The sequence below is a fragment of the Protopterus annectens genome, chromosome 12.part0 (assembly GCF_019279795.1).
Source record: "Protopterus annectens isolate FY-2018-M chromosome 12.part0, PAN1.0, whole genome shotgun sequence".
In the NCBI taxonomy this organism is placed as follows: Eukaryota; Metazoa; Chordata; order Ceratodontiformes; family Protopteridae; genus Protopterus; species Protopterus annectens.
In genome coordinates this window covers 367,104,877-367,121,994 of record NC_056746.1, presented here as the reverse complement: position 1 = coordinate 367,121,994, position 17,118 = coordinate 367,104,877, and the positions used below count along the sequence as shown (strand labels likewise).

The following is a 17,118-nucleotide window of genomic DNA, read 5'->3' as shown; positions in this document are numbered from 1 at the left end:
ATGGAATTGTGGGATACCAACTTTCAAACACAAACTGAAGATCAGACAACTAAAATATGGCCCCAGACCATGTAGTAAATGTAACCATTTTTTTAAATGTGTAGCAGTGATGTTCACTGGGAAGGGAGAAGATGATGAACCTTAGGATTTTGTTTCTGGTGACTTGTAGTATGTGGGTTTTGTGGTAAAAATAGGGAATTTAATAGTAGGCAATATTCTAATCTTAGCAAAAGAATATTATAGGTTGCTAGGACCTCCAAAAGTCATTCTCCATGGCCTACTGATCAGTAGCATAGCTAGAGTTTGTGCTGACCAGGGCTGTCTTTCAGTATGCCGCCCTTCCCCCCTTACAAAATCACAGTCAAATGGGGCCCCCCATACAGCCCTCCCCCCTGCAGCCATTCCAATGTCCCATTACTTGGCTATTTCACCCCATTTACCATAAACACTGTAATGTGCATAGTGCTTTACTTCTACAATGATTATTTAGATTTCATTTAATTTTATTTTACATTTTATAGCACAGACACTAATAGACACCTGCTAAACAAAGCAATACAGTCTCACAATGAAAATAGACTTGGCATTAAAACTTCTCTGCTCTTGAAACTCACATTCATTGGAACCCACTTTAAAAGAAAATGTATCTGGCCAGTGGTAGATAAACGATTACCTTTGGGCTGTATTAAACATACATGTGTTTTTTGATGCACCTTCCTGATTGTATTAAATTATATTCCTTGTATAATACAGCACACTTGTTAGAGCACTTTTTAAATTTATTATTTTGAACAGTTTTCCAGTAAGCAATGAAACAAAATGCATGAAACAATAATGACAAAACTGCCCAATTCAGAACATTGCCATCATAAATACTGCCCAGTTCAGAACATTTCCATCATAAAAGTCTACTCAAACTTCTTCAATCTACCAGTATCAGTAAATATGCACAATCTATGCAGAAGTAAAAGTCATCTAAATAGTTCCACATTAAAGAGATCTGTAACTAATGAAGAGGCTGCTGCTAGCAAACAGCTTTGTATTCCATTCTTTCATCTACAAATAAAGTGCCTGTTGCCCTTGAGGAATAAATTGCCTATGTTACATTAAAAAAATGATAAGTTAGTAATATTGCAGTAGGGAATGGATGGCAAACTGAAAACAGGTTCATAGTTGCTAGCTATCTCCACCAAAGAGGACATTCTCTGGACTGGAGCATCAACCAGTATCAGCAATCTATCTACATACTGTGGGAGTAGAACCCACAGCCTTCTGCATCAAAAGCAAGTATTCTACCTGTTATGCCAAGTCTGTTTGTGTTTTTAGTAGCACAAGCAGCACTAAACTTCTCTCCCCCTGAAGAACTATGCAGCACAAGAAATCTGGAAAAAGCCAAAATGTACTGGGGGAACAAAGGCCCAAGACCAGGGGCATGTTTTAAACATTGCTTGTATAATCTTAGAAGAGTTGCTAGAATAAAATGTTTTGTGTTGCCATGCATTTCCTGAAAGATAGGAATACTGAAACTTAAATGGCTATCATTATTTAGTGAATTAATTTCTCACTGATTTGCCAGAAAACTACACATTGTAAGAGGAGCAGACCAAAAGTATGAGCCAAACATTCCAGACATTCTGTAAAACTTTGAACAGTTGAGAACTATGGACTTCACTCCTTGAATCTCAAGTGGTGGTGGTATGGCTAGAGAATTTAGACTTTTGCTCTTTGTACCTAAGGTTCAGGGTTTGAGACTGAGCATCCTTATCCACCAGTTATACCTAACTGAGGCATTTTATACACACACACACACACATGCACACCCACACACACAGTCTGCTCCTTAAATAAAACACAGACCCTGAGTTTGCTGCTTAAATAAAACACACACCCTGATTATGTTGCTTAAATAAAACACACATCCTAAGTCTGCTTAAATAAAATACACACACACACAGCCTGAGTCTGCTGCTTAAATAAAACACACAGCCCGAGTCTGCTGCTTAAATAAAATATACACATACACAGCCCGAGTCTGCTTAAATAAAATACACACTCAGAACCTGCAAGAATATAGATTAACACACCTTGAGTCTGCTTAAATAAACTACACACATCCCGAGTCTGCAAGAATATAGATTATACACATACAAAAAGGAGCAGCCAGAGTGACAGCCTGCAAGAGTATAACAAAGAACAGAACAGCCAAAATTAACCACTGTCTGCGAGGAGCTGCTACCTACAACACACCAAGAGTGAGAGTGAGTCTGTTTAAATAAAATACACACACAGTAAAATAGATGGTGACAGCTGAAATAACCTTTGTGGCCATGCCACACTGCTAAGCTAAGAATATAGATTAATACACATAGGGAGGGCATACCAAGTGTAAACTAGTGTATCCACAGAATGGCCAGAATTGCTTAGCTGGGCCTGTTTTCTTACTTGGAAGCCCATTTCTCATCCTGACCTGCAGGCTGCGGCATGTGGGTGGGTGCTGAGCAGACTGAAACTTAAATTTGCTCAGCTGCCATTGCTGCTACATTCCCTTCGAAAGAGTTCAAAATCTGACCAAATCCAATGAAGCTGATGTCATCACGGACATCCCTGTAGGCTGGTGATGCATGGTGATGTCAGCCATAAATTTTAAGTTGTAACAAAAAAAAAATCGGGAATTAAAGGGCCCACTTGAGAATTCGTGGCATCCCATTATTTTGCCCTCAAAACTGGTAAACACCAATGAATTCAGTGCGGTTGAGAGGTATGCAGCCTGGTGAGTGGGACATCCATGTGTCTCACTATTGAGTCTCTGATGACAAGAAAATTAATTACTAAAAGATATGGCATCTATTAAAGAGTCTTGTAAGTTGTTTAACATTTTCAAGTAGTTTTATTCTTACCTTACAGTTGCTACAATGACATTTATATAAGTTTTTCTTTTATATCTTTTTCCTGGTATCCAATTCAGAAAACTACTAGGTTCCTTTTCCAGCTTGTTATTTTTTTATTTATTGACATTTGTTTACTGAAAAACTCCAAATGGGCAAAAACCCATTTTCAATAGAGGCCTGAGGAGAAAAACTCCACATAATACAAATTACAACAGTAGATCAATATCACTGACAATTAAATATACAATGATAACAGAAGAATATAAACATCAAGCAAATCTATAGAAATTATACAAGATAAATACATTTGAGGTAAATAAGTATGAAAAGAAAAAGAAAAATAGATAAATGCAAAATGAATATGAAAATTAAAGGGAAAAAATGGTAGCATTGGTGGCAGAAGGTAAAAGTTTTCCCTCAACAGGTCAGCCAAGAGACCAAATATTTGGATGACCATGTCAAACAGTAGGGTGGTGAAGCAGTAGAGAGTTGTAGGCCAATACACGCTAAAAGGGGAATTTGAAATATTAGTTTGAGGCAGATTAAATAAGGGAGTTAGCATAAAGAATATGAGGACATATAAAAAGAGCAATTTTGCCATTAGCCTGGTGTACGAACACAGAGCCAAAACCTGGAAGGGAATTATTTTAGTAAAGGCTTAAATGAATGAATGTAGGGAATGACCTGATATAGATCAGTATGGAGTTCCACAATTTGGCTATATAGTTGGAAATATGCTGTGCCATATAGATTTCTTTGGTTTATAAATTCCAGTTAGTAGTTGGACAGTTGAGCTAAGGGGTTGATTTAGATGACAGTGGTAGAGGATGTTACTGATAGCTGGGTAGGAAGAAGGGTTGTGTAATATTTTATGTGCTACCAATAATTGTGTGAATACTAGTCAATGGGTTAATTCAAGCCAGTTTAATGATTAAAGTACAGAACAGTGATGGGTATGTAAGGCTTGACTGAATGCAAATCATGCAGTTTTATTAAAGCATTGCTCAAGTTTGGGTTTTAAAGTGGATAGTACATTGGTCAACTTGCGAGATCTTTAAAGAAGAGAAGGTAAAAGATATTTGTTGGCTAGAATTCTTCTAACTGGGTTTGTAAGAAATTTCTTAGCTGGTTTAATTTCTCCAAGTCCCTTGGGTTTCTAATACTATGATTTGAATGTATCCCATTCCTACATCAAAGTATAATTAAAATTCATGAAATTAGTATTGTTTCAGTCTTTCATGTTAGCCAAAAGTGCTCTTTGCAGCACCCACAATGTGCCTAGAACATTCAGTTCATATGGAGTTACATGTACCAGTAGCATATCTAGATATGATTGTAAATTCTTTTTTTATGAGATCCATTGCTCCTACTACTATTATAACTGTCTGGGGATCCTTCTTTCACATTCCCTCATTTCTGTTTGCAAATCCTGGTATTTTATAACTTTGTGTCTCTCTGTATGCAAGACCCTATAATCACTGTGTGTAGCAATTTCACTTATCAATGCTACTGTTAACTTCTTTATATGGACTACTATATGTCGTTTTCTCACTTCTGTTTTTTGAACTGTTGGTTATGGGTGACCCCATGTGATATTAAGTTCATCATTTTCTAGAATGCTTTGTAGAGTTTCCAATGCTTTTCTTCAATATTGTAATGTTTGCACCATCCCCAATGCAACAGTCTTGCCACATTACGCCTTTCAGTATATAGGCCCTCTACCATTAGTGCATTATGTCCGTAGCATCATAGGATCATAGGAGGTTACTGGGCTATTGGCCCTGAGGCCCTTATAAGCCTAGCCAAGAGTTTAGCCCGTGTTTAGACAAATCAGCACCTGATGCCCCTGTCCAGCAGGGACACGAGTGGAATCCCATCCAGTTATCCAGGTTGCGCTTAAAAAGGGATAATGAGGTACTCTTCTTGATGTGGAGAGAGTCTATTCCATAGATGGGGGAGTCTCTGGGACACAAATCTGTCCTGTCACAGACCAGATTGAGAGTACAAGTGTGGGTTACTTGAGTGGAGCTTGACTTGCGGATATGGAGCAGTCCCATCAAGGTGGGGTCCGGCAACAAGATGTGCAACTGTTTTCAGTTCTGTTTTTCAGAACCTGCATTTGTCTGTTTCTCCTACTTGTTCAATGGACTTTGTAAACTATCAAGTATGTTGTCCACTATCCTGGTAAGTATTCCAACCAATGGCCCTTTTTCTTGTATTACTGTGTTGTTTATACAAATAGAGTATTGGTAGAAATCATACCCTTTTTTCCCCTGTTGTTTATTCTTATTTTTGTGTTATTGTCTACACCCTGTGACATTTTTTGCATGATGCCTTCCCTTGTCAGAACTGTTACATCTTTAGGAGGTAATATACAGCATCTAATAAGAGACAGAGCTGTTTATTGAAATGTTTGTCAGTATGTATGCCTGACCTTGTTCAACTAACCATGCCGTTATATTTGTGTTAAATGCTATCCTCCCAAAGGTACATGCTGTGTGCTTTCTACAACTGAAAATGTCTTGTGTTTTATTTTGTGTAGCATTTTCCCAAACAAGCCTTATTCGTGAAACATTGTAATAAACAACCCTGATTCCCTCCATTTGGCATTCTACCAAAAGGAGTCCACTGAGTACAATAATTACAATAACAATCACGTTTGTCATTTTTATTAAAACAGGTTTGCCCTAACAACCTCTTTGGGAGTACTTTCAACAAACTTTGCACAATGCTTGGCATTCAGTCTTGTACGTTGTTTCTAGAAAACAGAAACATAAACTTTATTGAGCGTCTGCTCCCCCTCCTTTTAAAGGTGATGCATTTTGCTGCAGATCACTAAAAACAATGACTCTGATTTGATCCCTGTGAACTAGTAACATTTTGTTTTTCTTACTCTGTTTGACTTTATAGACTAAAGGCCCTATGTGTTCCATTACTTCGAAAGGTCCTCATCAATTTCTATCCCATGGACCATCCTTTTGGAACATTTTAATGAATACTTTTGTTCCAGAGGGAAGGTGTTGTTCCTGTGGCATTATGGGGACCTTTTTGTATAAATGGAATGCTTGCTCCCTTGCCAAGTAATCACACTGTTCTGTGAGGTCTTTTAACCATTTTTGATGTTGTGCCACCTCTAACAAAGGTCTGTTATGTCCAATTTTTGGATCAAAAGGTAATTGTGCGGGCATTCTCCTGCCTGTCATTTCAAATGGTGAAATCCCTGTATTGCTGTTTGGGGTAGCTCTTACCCCTAACAAAATTCCTGGTAAATGTTGCACCCAGTCCCATCCTTTTTCTAAACATGCCTTTTTTAGTCTTTCCTTAATGGTTCTTTTCATTCTCTCAACTATTCCATTGGACTGCGGATGGTAGGGTACATGAAATCTTTGTTGTATTCCTAACAAATTACACATTTGTTTGATTAGCTGACTGACAAATTGTGGCCCGTTATCAGACTCGATAACCCATGGCAATTCGCAATGGCAAAAAATGTTTTTCCATAAAGCTTCTGCAGTTGCCTTAGCAGTTGGTCCTGCATAGTCTATCTGAACCGCATACCATGGTCCATCTGCTGGCATGACCCTGTGTAACTGAGGCTTTTTACTTTTGGCATTAACCTGTAAACAGATTAAGCATTCTTCTGAAACTAACCTACACACCTTTTTAAAGCTGGATTCAATACTTTTCTTTGACAACTGGTCATAACTTTTCAATACCTGCATGTCCTAGCACTTGATGATTGTATTTTTTAACTGTTTTGCTAGCTGATATGGCACATAAGGTAATTTTAATCCTTTTGCAGTGAGATAAACCTAGAATTCTCTAGGTGGGTCCCCTTCAATCATACATTGACTAGTCTCCTCTTCCAAACCTTGATGTCTTTGAATTCGGACTAAGTCCTCAGTGATATCCCTGTCCTTATTTACTACACTAACGTGCTGTATTGCTTAGGTTGATTTTAAATCAGGATATAGCTGCTATCCTGTCTTTGCTGCCTGTTTAGCTAAGACATCTGCTTTTGCATTCAATTTGAACACTTCTAAAGTCAGTTTTGGTGGGCTTTTACCTTTAAAATACTGAATTGCCCTTGTACATTCTTTTGTCATATGGTTTTCATATATTTTGCAAAACTTCTGCATGTTTTAGTGGTTTTCCTGCACTGTCTACAAAACCTCTACAAGCCCAAACTGACATGTATAAACATAATGAGTTTACCACATATGCACTCAGAGTAAACATTGACAGGATTGTAGTCCTGTAATACATACAGTACTGCTTCTTATTCAGTCCTTTGAGCTGACATGTGACCTGGGAGCTGCACCAACTCTGGAACTCCCAAACCTTCTTTTTTTGGTTGTACAGCAAATCCAGTCACATACCGTCCATTTTCCCAGTACCTGGCTCCATATACAAAGACAGAGAGCAGAAAATGATTGTAGTCTGGTGATATGGGGGATTTTTCTGGCTTTGTCAGATTGTCGATGCAGTTGTCAAACTCTTAGAATTATAATGAACATTTGTAATTTGCCTAACTATGCATAATATTGCTTTTGAATACTGTTTTTGCTGGAGTCTCTGCTATTTTTAATGCTGTCATACAATTACAAAATATTGTAAGAAACAAAAGAGATATTGACTTAACTAACGTGTTTAAAACAGATATATTTACATGATTTACATTTGCTGTTGTCTGCCTTTTGTTGCACTTTAGGTGAAAAGTAAATACATGCATGTCAGTCTTGTGATGTCATGTCTTTACTGTGTTTAACTACTCTCATTTGATTTCTATGCCCTAGAACTGTTTTATTTGAAATGGTTTTTAAATCACCATTTAAGTGCATTACTTTAACTGAATGAAAGTTTGTGCTGTGTATGCTTAACCATTTTCTAAATGTAGAAAAGTAAGTCGTAAATTATTTTTTATCAGCATAGTTAACTGCTATTGCTTTAACTCTTTACTAACCAGATTATATTTTTCAGTATTGTGTTCTGCTGACTCTAAAGCTCTTATGCACTTCTGAAAAAGTGTCTGCATATGTTGTCTGAACTTTTTGAACTCACTCTGACTGTGTCTTAGAAGTTTATTAAATCTTTTTGTCAGTTCACCATGAACCTTATCTCTGTTCTTATCTGTTTTGTAATGTGCAGTGGTTTTATGCCACTTTTGTCTAGCGAGATGTACAGATGATTCTGTAAATAACTGATTTGACTGATATTGTAACTCTGAAATTAACATTTTACATGTGGTGACAGGATATAATATATCTGGTTGTTTACCATTACCTTTATGACATTGCAAACACAAAGCAGTTTATGACTTGCACAATAAACATTTACTGTCATACCAGTGATGTTGCTGTTTAAGATACCAGTCAAACGTAATGCATTTACATAAAGCGTTGACATCAACTTTACCAGTAAAGTACTACATGTGCTTACAGTTATGTTTATACCAATCTTTAAATCCTGACCATACATGTGCTGGACTATTATTGCTGTCCACCTGAAAAGTAGTCTTACACTTTACACTTCTGTCTTTTATGGCATCCATGCTGTAGAATGAGAAACAAAAAGAGAATTACCAGTTTCTTTGTGGAAGGTGGCCAAATCTTCCGTCGAGAAAACATGGAAAGCTCCCCATCAATTCTCCAAAAAGGTGGTCAGACGAAACTGGCAGATTCAGCGACATGAATGCACAAGACCTGTGGAACTTGCAGAGATCAGCTGTTCTGCGACTGGATCCTTCCCTGAAAGATATAACAAGAAGGCAAACGTTTACACTGTAACAGGATGTACTAACTGAATAAAATAAAGAAAGCGTAGCTGTCATGAGAAAGCATTCGGTCCGTCAACTGTGGCTCACCATTGAAAAAGAATATACGCGTCTTTTCTTGATTACTTGCTGTTACTTGCATTAGTACACATGCATACCACAGTATATTAACTATTTACTGTGACCAACTACTTTTATTACTGTATTGTACTAAGTACAATGAGTACACTGAGACAAGCTGTTTCAGTTAATACGATTTTACTATTACATTCTTCTTTTGGATCTACAAGCATGCTATACAGATACTGTCAACTCTCTAAGGCAAATTCGCAAAGCTTATTTTTGCACACTCATATTTATACAAAAGTCTGATGTTTTTTTCTATGTCTGATGTATAACAGTTCTCTCTCTGTATAACAGCTTTTCTTTGTTTCTTTGTCCTTGGTTCTTTGAAGCTTCAGTAATCCTTGGAAACTCAGTGTTTCTACCTTATCTGAAGACTCGATGTTCCTGCATTATTTCACTGATGTTCCAGTTCTTGATTTTACATATTTTTATCTTGTTGATGTCTTCTGACCACTATCTACATGGCTATTAATACACATTCTGTTTCTCAATACTCCTTTTGCATGGTGCCAAAATCTAACTAACATTTTTTGCCAGCACACTTATACTATTTTCTAATTTTCTGCATTTCATACTATTTCTAAATTAACCGTTTATATTTAATTTTGCTCTATATTATTTTTGCAGCTTCTTTTGCATGCTAATAATCATGCTAGCAACAGTTTAAACGGAACAGTAAATGAAAACAGAATCTTACACATTCAGTTGCTGCCTAATTTTTATCTACTTCTGGTTTGATTTCTATTCCCCCTTGACACCAATATGCTTCTGCTAAACTGCACAGGGACATCATCTTAGACTTGTTCTCCTCATGTTTTAAAACTTTCACTACATTTAGATCTGGTGAGGTCACCAGATATGTATGCAGTCCTATGACTGCATATCTATACATGTAATCATTTTCAAGGAGGCCCATACCTCCTTCTGAAAGAGGAATATATAATGTTTGTATTCACTGATATTTTTTACATATTCAATAAGCATGAAACATTTTTCATGTTTTCCTGTCCAGCTGATCCAGTACCTTTTGGGGCCAGTCAATCACCCCAAAACTGTAAATTAGAACAGGAAGAGCAAATCTGTTTATAGTCTGGACTTGGCTCCCTGATGCCAGGGCTGCTTTCAGTATTAATTTTAGTTTTCTAAAATATTCCTTACTGAGTTTTGTTCACAATTGTTTATGTTTTATTGTTGATCTTCATCAATTCCCAAATATTTATTCACTCCCTCCTGCTCAAGTTCATTTATATCACATTCCTGTCCCAGACTGATATTTTCTTGGTGCTGCAGCTTTCCTGCTGTAAATGTTGCTTTTGCACATTTATCAAGACCAAATGGCATTCTTATATCATCTGAGAGATGTAGAACAAGAAACAAAAAGATAATTACCATCTGATAAACTATACAGTTTTAAATCATCCACAAAAAGAAGATGAAAGTCTTTACACTTTGTTGTTTTCTGGGAGACAATTGTAACCATGACCTAATCTGTTCAGTAAACAGCTTAAAGGGCTAAGGGCAAGACAAAAGAGCAGCGGCGACAAAGAATCACCCCAGAATATCCCCCTATGAATTCTTATCGTTGGAATAATAATTTGTTCTTTATCATGGCTTAGCTGCAAAGTGGTTTGCCACTAGTTCATGTTCACTGCAATGTAATTGATCAGTGTAGGGTACATCTTATACATATCCAAGCACTCCTTTATCCATGATTGTGGGATGCTGTCAAATGCTTTTTTGTAATCTGTCCAAGCCATGTTTACATTCTTCCCCTTTTCCCAATTCTCCATTATGACTTTAAAAACAAATGATCCTTTGTTCCATATGACTTTCTTTTGTTACCCTTTTGTTTTACTACCATGACTGAGTTTTCTTTAAAATGACTAAAAACTTTGTTGGCATCAATTCCAGTATATAGTTTATACATAACTGGAAGGTAAGTTATAGGTCTGCAGTTTGTAGGATAGCTTGCTGGTTCACTCTTAAGGAGGAGTATTGTTTTTCCTGTTGTTAACTAGGCATGTATGTTCAGGATGTACAAATAAGTAGTTCTTACTCTGGGCTAAATCATTTTGCTGCATCTGAGCCTGGGGTTTTCCAATTAGGATCTTTTTTAATTTTGTTTTAATTTCTCTGGCTATTATTTCATCCCATTTAATATCCTGCACATTTGAACTTTTTACTGTTTCTTTTACATTTTCTGTCCATTCAGCATCTTTGTTATGTTCCACATGGTATTCTTAGATATTTCTCCAAAATGTGTCTATTTCTGCTTTTTGGTGATATTTCTCTTCCTTTTGCTTTGTTTCTCAATTCTGTATAAAACTTTTTTGGGTCATCAATGGCTTGCTTAGTTTATACTTTTTCTTTATATTTATCTGCATACTTTCAACATTTTTATGCATGTGCTAATATCTTTATTATTTGCAATAGTATACAATAGATCGTTGTCTGTTCTGATACTGCACATTACTTTTATCGCGTCTATCTTTCTAAGTAATTTTGTTGACCTGTTTCCTTTTCTATACTCTTTTAACAGTGACACTTCTTGTCTTAGTTGCGTTATAATTTTCTCTATTCGATACTTCCATGATGGCATTTGATTTCTTCCCTTCCTTTCTCTTGTTGCCCTGTGTTTTTATGGTAAGACTTTATCTGTTATTAATTTAGCTGCACAGTAATATATCCTATTTTCTTCTGTTATATCACATGAATTTCTGTTATCAGTCTTGATTACTTTGCTCATTTGTTTTATCAGACTTCTAACATTTTGGGTCTTATTGACTTTTTGTAATCTATTCCTTCCATCGATTTTAATGTATCTATCCATCTCTATTAGACCAAGAAACTCTTCCCGTAGATCAACTGAGGGCACATTCTTTGTTCTCCATTTCCTGCAGCCATTCTACAGAAAGTTGCAGAACATTGACATATTCTCTTCAGCTGCTTCCTGTGTCATCCATTGCTCTTTCATATGCAAACTCAGTGGCCTATCACGCCACAACATTGACTGCATCAGAGTTGCCACTGTTTCCTGCTGTTTCCCTTGATGTGCAACTTCAACTGAACTTTTGTACTGGTTTCCTACTGAAGGTACCAGAGTATATTCATGTGGCAAGTAATCAGGTGCTTCCCGTTCTACCTGTTTTTCTTTAATTTGGGGACTTATTGCTCCATCATTCTGTGACATTACCAGAGTTGGATTTTCTGCACTAAATCCTTCACTATGCAGGTAATCCATAACCTCAGTTCCTATTTCTTTAACATCTCCATTACTAATACTCGTTTCTACTTTAACCCTTTGTATTCTTCTTTTTTTATTGTGAAATTTTCCAAATCTGGTTGCCTTTGCCTATATTTCTCTTCAAATATCTTTGGTACTGCTTTTTTGTATTGATTAGTTTTGCTTCCTTCTTTGCGTAAATATTGCACCATATTGAATCTCTTTTTCTTTCCCATGTCCATATTTCTTCTTCATATGTCTCGCACTCCACCTGTTCCTCCTTATTTTAGGGACTCATTGTTCCATCATATTGTAATATAACCTGTGTTAGACTTTCTACACTAAATCCTTCACTTTGGAGGCATTCCATAACTTCAGCTTCTATTTGTTTAACTTCTGGTTTAGTGATTTCTGTTCTACATTTCCCCTTTGTGATCTTATTTTTGTATTGTGGAATTTTCCATATTTGGCTGCCTTTGCCTATATTTCTCTTCAAATATCTTTGGAGCTGCTTGTTTGCATTTATTAGTTTGGGTTTCTCCTTTGCATAAATATTTCACCATTTCAGATCTCTTTCTTTCCTATGTCCATGTTCTTTTTATACCTTTCAAAAATCTCTAGGTTTTGTTCTTTATATTTTCAAACTTCCTCAGTCACTTCTTTTTCCAAACAGCCAAAAGTTTCTTGGTCTGTATAATGTTTTTTCATAGATTTGTTGTATTAATGAATACAAATTTGTATTTGATGCTTTTGTCAGTCTTTCTTGTACAAGTATTTTTCTTTCTTCTAATTTTTCTCTTAATCTTGTTGAATATCTTCTATCTGGAAATTCTGGGCTTCTTGCATAATAGTAACAATACATAATTTCTTTCTTATTCTCAATAATCCACTCTGTCATCTTTATGGCTCTTTTTATACCTGTCAGTTTTGTGTTTTTTATGGATTACTACTTCCTTCTGCAACAGGGTGCATCCTCTCTCTGAGCCTGGCCTAACCGCATTGTAGGAATGTTTACTTGTCTTGAGGATTCTACACTGTCAGTTTTTTCCAGTCCTGGCACCAGTGCACATAAAAAGATTGAGCACTTTTTCATCCTGGGCACTCCACCTTCACTTATCCAAGTTGTTTTTCACAGTTCTCCTTATTCCAACAAGTCCAGATTTAAACATAATACTCACATGTTTTCTACTTAACATATCCTTTTTGTTTTAGGTATAGTTGCAACTCAAAAGGTAGAATCACATTTGGTAGAAAGGTTTTTGTGGGTATAATGAAAAATGAATGCATAAATGAGTGAATGCGCATTTGAGTGAATTACATATGGTTAAATTTAGTTTTCAATACTGTAGGTAACAGGAGTGTGCAGGAAATTAATGTTTGAATGAAAAAGTAGTGGTTGTGAAGATGTGCAAGACTGTGTTATAGCAGTTGTTGCAAACATGCAAATGTTTGAGAGTTAGAGATATACTATGCATTAAGTAAGGAGATAAAGCCAGTGTTATGCATGTTTTGTGTTGTCTGTATTCTGTGTGCGTTTGTGTTTTGTAGTGGTACTGATAAAGAAAGTCTTTTTTTACTGACATAATGTGTTAGAGTAACAGAGTTAGCACATGTGAGTAAGATGGTGCAAGGGACTCAGGTAAAGCTTGAAAAAGATTTATTTGGATCACTACATCCATCAAGTAAAGAAATAAGTAAATGAAAAATCTCATAACAAAGAATCATAAAAAAATAACTCTTGTGACAAAATAATGATAGCCAATAATATATAAACCTGTATTTGAAACTTTCAAATTTTAAATCATTCTATCACAAAATACCATGCCATATAACTATCCTTTCAAAACAACTCAGAGGGTGTGATAGCTCTCATTCTCACTACTTGAAATCAATAAAACATGATAAAAAAACACGTTACAACTGAGCAACAAAAATGTTGGAAACTTCCAAGAGTAGCATAGCTAGGGAGTGGTGAGAGAGGCAACAACCCAGGGAGCAAAGTGCTGGAGGAGCAATCAGCCAATCCCAATCTCTCTTTAATGCAATGTTGGCTCTGCTGCTCCATGCAGGCAGGGTATAAACTATAACAACTCTTTGCTACATCTGTAGCAAGCAGTTTGCTGTACTTTAAAAATATATATATATATTTTTTTAATTAAAACATGAGCACCGTAGTGCTCTACAGGCAGTGTATAAACTGTAGCAACTGTTTACTACATTTGTAGCAAGCAGTTTTCTACAGTCTAAAACTAATATTATTTTTTAAACTAAAAAAAGTGCTCTGTGGAGGCAAGGTATAAAATGTAGCAACTGTTTGCTACATTTGCACCAAGCAGTTTACTACAGTTTAAAAAGATTGTTTTTTAACTAAATCATGAATGCTGCAGTGCCCTTTGCAGGTAGGGTATAAATTGTAGCAACTGTTTTGCTACATTTTAAAAGAAGACATTATTGCTTTTTTTTAATAAAATAAGTTGAAGGAGGGTTAGGGGCAAAGCACAGAAATGGGACCTGAATGGGTGGGGAAGGAGGTAGGGTGTGTGTTGTGAATGTGGCCACCTTTAATGGAAGAGCCGGGGGTGTAGATCTAACTGTATGAATGTGGCCACCTTTATTAAAATGGCAAGGTGGGGGGGCTTAGATATAACTATAATAAGCTGATTTCTGCTTTCGGCTTATTACTATGAAGTGCCTTTTTTTTTTTTTTTTTTTGCTCTGAGGGGGTGGAGATCTGCATCATAGTGGTCCAGGGCACTGGTTGAACCAGCTATGCTTCTGACAACTGAAGAAATAATCCTACATTTAATTTTGTGAACATAGCCTCACAATGCTTGCAATTTTTTCTGACCTGAAATATAAAATACAGCAATTTATGTAAGGCAGCACAATTATTCACCAGATAGAATTTCTGTCTGGCAGTTCTTGACTCTCTAAAGCATTTTTTAGCTAGGAAATCATCTGTGTGGTGTCTGCATATTCTGCCACTGTGCAAGTGCTTTTTTACTGAGTGTTTGTTTCTTTTTTTCCCTTATTCTACAAACATGCCAAAAAGGTAAACTGGAAATCCCCCAAACTGCCCAAAGGTGTGCAAGCATGTGTGTTTGTGTTTGTGTGCGCTAACATGTCTGTGTGTGTGTGTGTGTGTGTGTGTGTGTGTGTGTGTGTGTGTGTGTGTGTGTGTGTGTGTGTGTGTGTGTGTGCACATGTGTGTGCATATGCTTGTGTGTGTGTGTCTGTGTTTTTCCTACACTAATCCTGCTATTTATCTGGGCTACCTAGGATTGCTTTCTCTGCTTCACGATCATTGAGAGCTGAAACAGAAGCTAGTTTCCCCTTAGACTTCAATAAGATAAAGAGGGCATTTGGAGAATGAACTTCTGAAAAGTGCCAGACTAAATCATTTTTGTAGTGAACAAAACAATATCACACCTTCTGTTCAAAATTACCCTTTACCTGTCTTACTGCTTTATTTTATGTGGTAAAGACAGGAAAAGGGTATGTTGAAATTCAGGAGTGCAAATAAAGTTCTGAACTGCATTCAGTTTCATGTACAGATTTACTAGAAATGACCACACAAATATTAGTATAGCTTACATTCTTGGCTTATCAAGGAAGTAACTTATTGTAGTCAGTAAACCCCAGCACAAAAATGTGCAAAGTTAATGCCCTACATGTAGACATTTTGAACTATGCTGTAAGTTATACAAATGTATTAATCCATTAATTTACCCTTATTTATATAGTTTCATTATTATTAGCAGGCACATTTTAAGCACTGGTGTTGCACTTCAGCTATGGTGACATAACCATTTAGCACTGACAAATAGTTTTTTTATTTTTTTCCATTGTACATAGCATACTACTTTAATCTGTGTTATTGCTGCAGTATAAAGACCTTGCATGGATGATATGAGTAGCTCTATTGTGGATGGAAAATACCTGGATGGTTCTAAATATGTCTCCTGCAATGTTCTGATTTTCATTGCATATGAGTTTGTGTAGTTCTTAAAATTTATTAGATGCTATTTTCCACTGGCGGCATTTGTTTCAAATCACAGATGTTGTCTTAATATATGGCATAAACATGGTGTGAAAAACGTATGTACTCAAATTAACCTTATGTTTATCTTGTGTTTAGCTTTTACGATGGAAGGCAGCCAGTCATAGGTCTTGTGGACACATCGATGATAAAAACAATCTGGGTCAAAGAATGTTATTCCACTTTCACCAATAGAAGGGTGAGTTCAAAATGTGTATGCATGTATGAGCATATACCCTAAAAGCAAACATATAAAAATCAAACAAACATTATGTCAAGCAAAATTACATTGGCAGAATGTATCGGAAAAAGATGAAAACAGCAATAAAACAATTGTTTATGCAGAGGACCCCCATACCCTCATGCAGTTGACTGCATCTCTCTCATCCCTATGACTATATATATAGCAACTCCAGAACTGCATGCATGCGAACACACACACACACACACACACACACACACACACACACACACACACACACACACACACACACACACACACACATTGCTTACACAGAGATGAAATGGGGTTGATCAAACAAGCCAGTGATTTCCATTTCAAGAAAACCAACAACTCCACTGCTGCCACGGTACAGATTTGTGTATATGATCTCATATATGGGGCCTCTTAAAGCCATCAAGTTCTCTACACTAAAAAGACAATCTACAAATTTTAAATGCAAAATAGCATTAGATATTAGTAAATATTCATGGTACAGGCACTAGAGAGATAAGTCAGGGTTTTCTTAAATACTAAATGGAAGTTTCAAAGATGGTATTTTTATTGATAAGAACACTCACATAACTATGTAACTAGCCATGCTGGGCTAAGAAGCACAGCTGACAAAATATTGCATCTTTCTTTTAAGATAGGTTCCAGATTTAATTCAAGAACATAGGAGAAAAAATTCCACAGATGTATCACTGTATATTAATGAGGCTCATACATATTCATTTTTTTTATTTCCTGATCCCATTAGTTCCTGGATTTCTACTTCAGCCAGTCAGCAGCACACAATAAATGCAATCAGTCAATCAGAGCTATGCAATTCAATTCTGTGGACAGTCT

General features: G+C 36.3%; 1 protein-coding gene across 1 annotated transcript in view; it reads left to right on the top strand.

Moving 5' to 3' along the window:
• The window catches only part of LOC122816580 (cytochrome P450 3A30-like), a 336,585-nt gene that overhangs the window by 128,818 nt on the left and 190,649 nt on the right, over positions 1 to 17,118 (top strand). The window contains exon 4 of the mRNA XM_044089466.1: positions 16,149 to 16,248. Within this exon, the coding sequence (XP_043945401.1) occupies positions 16,149 to 16,248 (100 nt within the window). The remainder of the gene's footprint in view (positions 1 to 16,148; positions 16,249 to 17,118) is intronic.